This window comes from Rhineura floridana, chromosome 9 (genome assembly GCF_030035675.1).
Source record: "Rhineura floridana isolate rRhiFlo1 chromosome 9, rRhiFlo1.hap2, whole genome shotgun sequence".
NCBI lineage: Eukaryota > Metazoa > Chordata > Lepidosauria > Squamata > Rhineuridae > Rhineura > Rhineura floridana.
This window is the reverse complement of record NC_084488.1, coordinates 96,338,951-96,344,950: the sequence shown is the minus strand read 5'-3', so window position 1 is coordinate 96,344,950 and position 6,000 is coordinate 96,338,951. Positions and strand designations below refer to the sequence as shown.

Below are 6,000 nucleotides of genomic sequence, written 5' to 3'. Positions count from 1 at the left end.
TGCATACAAATGTATATATTGGTGAAAATAACATAAAATTAGATTATATTACAAAAAACTGTTTTGTAAAAATGTGTATATTATGCAAAATTGCAAATAAGCATGTATATACGAGGAGAAATTTGCTGATGAATTTTCATGAGAGCTTTTTTTTTAGGGCAAATTGTTGTGGAAATGTGAAGAACTGAACTTAAAACTGGAAAAATGAGATATGGAAATTGACAGATTTGCCCATCCCTAGTCAGAGAGGCATTGTGGAAATTAAAATGATAGGTGGATCCAACTGTCTGGCACTGCTTAGAGTGCTGGGACAGAAAAAAAAAAATTAAGAGGGAACTTCCTGTTGTCCAAGGATTCTAGGTGGTGACTCCAGGCCTGGCAGCGATGATGGTTCCACCACCGTTTCACAGGTATAAACTATTATACATTCTTGATATGCACTTTGACTTTCTCAGCCATGGTGGGAGGAAGCCCAAAAAACCACCATGCAGACTGCAGTGTACTCAGGAGTTCACAGTTTCACTTCTGCAATGAAACAAACTTCCCCTTGAGCAGCCAAGCCAAGAGGGAGACTGTGAGGAAGTGAAGATGGTAAGTGGAAGCAACAGAAGCAGAATACTTTCAGCCCATACGCCCTGTTCTTAGGAAGAAGGCTCTGAAGGCTGGCGACAAGCCCTTCCCAGCATCCTCTTTGGTAGAGCTGCTGTTGCTTCGCTTCTGCCGCCATCTGCTCTTCAAAGAGGAAGGGAGAAGCTCACCCAGCAAGTGGACAAGAATGGCTGCCAGTTCAGGTGGGTGATGCTGCTAGTGCAATATAAAGGGGCTGCCTATGTCCTGAGGGGAAAGGGGAGCAGTGCTTACCAGGAAGTAATCCCCTTGAATTCGGAGGTACTTACTTTCAAGCAAATGTGTTTAGAATCTGACATAATTATTTTTCGTGGTATTTGAGTTCCCTGAGAAGACGGAGTGATTGTTAAATCACTATGAGAATTGTAGCTCTGTGAGGGGAATAGGGATGTCCTAACAATTCTCACCACCCTTAACAAACTACAATTCCCAGGATTCTTTGGGGGAAGCCATGACAGTTCAAAGTGATTTAATGCTGCTTTAAATATCTAGTGCAAGTGGAGCCATTAGATTAAGAGTCATCTGTTGATGACTCAAGACCTCCCAAGAGTTACTACCTGCCCTGTCTCTGTGTGACCAACCTAGAAACACAAGAGGTGTTCAGGCTGGATAAGGCACTGACCCTCCATCCCTCACTCAATATCATAGTGGTCCTCTGGGGAAAATGGATTGCTGACCATGAAAGACAGAAGTTGGGTGAAAGGACAAAAGAGGGGTAGGCGTGACGCCAAGAGATAATATAACCCCTGCCAGATATTTTCTAATAGCTCTTTGTTGGCTTATTTGCCCATTTTACTGGCAGTTTAAACATATCAAGATAAACATTTACATATATATTTTGATAGAAAATACACATTTAGATATAACACTTTGAAATATATATTGAAACCCACTTTTTTTGTAAAAAAAAAAGTAGCTTGAGTTTTTCCCCAAAATTGTAGATTATGGGTAGAGAATGAATGGAAACATGGATGGAGATATGAAGATAGCAGAGATTAGAGACAGATAAATTCACCTGTCTCCAGTGGAAGTTGGTCCATTAGGGCAACTGGAGCACTGCCCCACCAAGCCAGCCTGCCCTCAGCCAGCCCCCACATGCCTTTCTCCTTACTTACAACCAGTTGAAGGGTGACACTGGCTGTCCGCTTCCTCCTCCTCCTCCTTAATCTGTGTTGTCCTTGTAGAACTCAGCAGGGAGGAGGAGGATGGGGGCAAAACTAGAAAGACTTGGCTCTGCCTGTCATTGGCTCTGGCTCCACCTACTGTTGGGCTCCCTCCCTTCCACCCCTCCAGTCCCAAAGATCACCAGCCACCACTGCCCATCCCTAGTCAATTCAGAATTCTTGAAGCAGGACAAATCTTTTCCATTTTCTTGATGCAATGGGTGCAACAATGAGAGGAAACAGATGATTAGGGTACTAATGCTACGCTTTAAGTGCTGGGATCTGGCTGATTTGCTGGCTCATTAGACACTTGGTGACTGGATCTCATGGTCCTGATTGGATCCATGTTGCCTCTTGAGTGCTCTCTGGGCATCATAGAGCAGCCTCCACCAGCTGGTGCCTTCTAGATGTTTCGGACTACAGCTGCCATCAGCCCCAGCCAGCATGGCCATACTGACTGGGGCTGTCAGGAGTTGTAGTATAAGACATCTGGAGGGTACCAAGTTGGCAAAGGCTTCCATAGAGGTTGTGGCAGCAGCTAAAGAGCTCCTCATTCCCCTGTTGTTGTTGTTTTATAAAAAAAAAATCCTATGCCTTGCCTGGCTTGAACATTTCTCCATGAGGAGGACAATAGTCCTGACAGAAGTGGCTGTGAAAAGTGTAGTCCTGAAAAGAATGGCTATAAGCAGCTTTTGCACCCGTGACTGTAAACCTTTACAGAGCTAGTCTCTCAGATCAAATTACAGCAAAGAGAACTCACATCAGCATAGGACTGTACTAGACTGCCAGCAATATGCTCTCTCTTTTCCCTCTTGTCTTTGGAGGTGATATACACAGCAGTGAGTCAGTTTGCTACACTGTTAAGTCAATATTCCAATTCTAAGGGTCATCCATGCATCCCTTTTTGGCTCTACAACCATCAAAGTTTGCAAGGTGGTCTTGTGCAAGCACCCCAAAATGTAACTGGTAGAAAGTATTATTAAAGCTAGATTAACTAAGCACATAGAAGAACAAGCCTTGCTGAAGCAGAGCCAGCATGGCTTCTGCAAGGGAAAGTCCTGTCTCAGTAACCTATTAGAATTCTTTGAGAGTGTCAACAAGCATATAGATAGAGGTGATCCAGTGGACATAGTGTACTTAGACTTTCAAAAAGCGTTTGACAAGGTACCTCACCAAAGGCTTCTGAGGAAGCTTAGCAGTCATGGAATAAGAGGAGAGGTCCTCTTGTGGATAAGGAATTGGTTAAGAAGCAGAAAGCAGAGAGTAGGAATAAACGGACAGTTCTCCCAATGGAGGGCTGTAGAAAGTGGAGTCCCTCAAGGATCGGTATTGGGACCTGTACTTTTCAACTTGTTCATTAATGACCTAGAATTAGGAGTGAGCAGTGAAGTGGCCAAGTTTCCTGATGACACTAAATTGTTTAGGGTTGTTAAAACAAAAAGGGATTGCGAAGAGCTCCAAAAAGACCTCTCCAAACTGAGTGAATGGGCAGAAAAATGGCAAATGCAATTCAATATAAACAAGTGTAAAATTATGCATATTGGAGCAAAAAATCTTAATTTCACATATACGCTCATAGGGTCTGAATTGGCGGTGACCAACCAGGAGAGAGACCTCGGGGTTGTAGTGGACAGCACGATGAAAATGTCGACCCAGTGTGCGGCAGCTGTGAAAAAGGCAAATTCCATGCTAGCGATAATTAGGAAAGGTATTGAAAATAAAACAGCCGATATCATAATGCCGTTGTATAAATCTATGGTGCGGCCGCATTTGAAATATTGTGTACAGTTCTGGTCGCCTCATCTCAAAAAGGATATTATAGAGTTGGAAAAGGTTCAGAAGAGGGCAACCAGAATGATCAAGGGGATGGAGCGACTCCCTTACGAGGAAAGGTTGCAGCATTTGGGGCTTTTTAGTTTAGAGAAAAGGCGGGTCAGAGGAGACATGATAGAAGTGTATAAAATTATGCATGGCATTGAGAAAGTGGATAGAGAAAAGTTCTCCCTCTCTCATAATACTAGAACTCGTGGACATTCAAAGAAGCTGAATGTTGGAAGATTCAGGACAGACAAAAGGAAGTACTTCTTTACTCAGTGCATAGTTAAACTATGGAACTTGCTCCCACAAGATGCAGTAATGGCCACCAGCTTGGATGGCTTTAAAAGAAGATTAGACAAATTCATGGAGGACAGGGCTATCAATGGCTACTAGCTGTGATGGCTGTGCTGTGCCACCCTAGTCAGAGGCAGCATGCTTCTGAAAACCAGTTGCTGGAAGCCTCAGGAGGGGAGAGTGTTCTTGCACTCAGGTCCTGCTTGCGGGCTTCCCCCAGGCACCTGGTTGGCCACTGTGAGAACAGGATGCTGGGCTAGATGGGCCACTGGCCTGATCCAGCAGGCTCTTCTTATGTTCTTATGTTCTTAATGATCAAAGCTAGTAATCTAGTGGCAAAGTCAGAAGTGCAGGGCCCCTTTGTGATAGTCATGTCACACCCCTCACACTACGCCCCCTTTCCCTTGTCTCCTTTGTTCTCTCTGTCATCTTGTGAGTCCACACTCCACTACAGCAGACATCCCTAGGAGCCAATCAGCATGAAAGGGGGTGGAATAGTGTTACCTATTGAGAAGAGTATTCTCAATGGCTGACTCACCTTTCACTCTGATTGGCTCCAATCAGCATGAAAGAATAAGGACTCTTCTCAGTGGCTAACACACTCCTTTTTCATATTGCTTGGCTCATACATAGGGATCTGGCTGGGACCCTGCTCCCAAAGTAATGGGTCTATGACCCCCTGCCACCCCAGACAACTACACCTCTGAGATTCAAAACATTCCACATCGTCGAAATCACAAGAGCAGTATTCAGGACAGTAACTGCATTCTTAGTAAATGTGAATGCTTTCACAAGAGCCCTACCAGATGCAAGACCCACATAATCCTGACGGTATTTTCAGTTTCAAAAATGTCCATGTGAGAGGCCTTTTAAATGTCACTCTAGCCACATCACAGCTGGTCTACAATGCAGCAGCTACATTGTCTGTGATGGAAAACTTCCACTAGTATCTAATACCGTACGTGCTGGACTTGCACTGGCTACCAATCTGCTAACAGGCCAAGTTCAAGGTGTTGGTCTTAACCTATAAAGCCCTATACAGCTCAGGACCAGGTTACCTGAGAGACTCCTTTCTCCATTATATATCCAGTAGCTCACTGTGGACTGTGGGAGAGCTTCTCCCAAGGGTTCCAAGGAGATCAGAAGCCCACAGTAACTTGGAGCAGGACTTTAGTGTGACTGCCCCTGTTCTGTGGAACAGCATTCCTGTTGCGATATGACAGGTACCAACTATCTGCACACAGGGCCAGCTCCAAAGGGTGGCTAGGTGGGCCCCTGGCCCCTGAAGAGTCTTTCATTATGGTGGGGGAGTAGTGCTCCCCTTCCGTGGCAGGCTCCTTGCTGTGGATTGCAGGGGGGGAGCTGCCTGCCCATTCACCGGCCTGCCCATACCTGCTTGCTTGCCATTCCCTGCCCGCTCACCCTCCCCTCCTTCTCATCCTCCCCCCAGTCACCCTCCCCCCCAGTCACCCTCCCCCCCAGTCACCCTCCCCCCACTCACCCTCCCCCTGCCTGCTTGCTTGCTCGCCCTCTCCCCCGCTCACTCACCCCTCACCTCTCACTTGCAGTCCTGCCCCCCACCCGCTCCCTCGCTCGCCCTCCCCCTGCTCGCCCTCCCCCTGCCTGTTTGCTCGCTCACACTCTCCCCCACTTGCTCGCCCAGCCCCTGCTCGCTCGCTCGCCCACCATCCTGCCCCCCCGCTCACTCCCCCAACCTCCTGCTCCTCCGCCCACCTGGTAGGTAGGTTGGTAGGTGGTGTGTGTGTGCAGGTGCCAGGGCCCAGGGCAGGCTGGTGCCCAAGGGCCCCGGCATGCCTGGGGCCAGCCCTGTCTGCACTTTCCAGAAATAATTGAACACATTTTGTTCTAACAAGCTTTCCCAGCTGGATGAATAGGCCTATGCTTTGGGTGTCTCCTTTTATAGTTTTTCAATTCATGTGCTGTTTCATTCAGGCACCCAGAAGGCCTTATCAGAATTCAAGGACACATTTGTGCCAAGCAAAAACACTGAAGGTGCAAAGCAGGGCCAGTGAGGGGTATGGCCCTGCGGAGAGTTCTGAGGCCCCTTTAAGGCTGTCCACTTTTTAAAAAAGGATGG

General features: G+C 46.8%; 1 protein-coding gene across 1 annotated transcript in view; it reads left to right on the top strand.

The window, feature by feature from the left end:
• The first annotated feature begins 753 nt into the window (after positions 1 to 753).
• BANK1 (B cell scaffold protein with ankyrin repeats 1) overlaps positions 754 to 6,000 on the top strand; it is a 292,948-nt gene continuing 287,701 nt past the window's right edge. Inside the window, exon 1 of the mRNA XM_061585556.1 lies at positions 754 to 791. Within this exon, the coding sequence (XP_061441540.1) occupies positions 776 to 791 (16 nt within the window). The 5' untranslated portion in view covers positions 754 to 775. The remainder of the gene's footprint in view (positions 792 to 6,000) is intronic.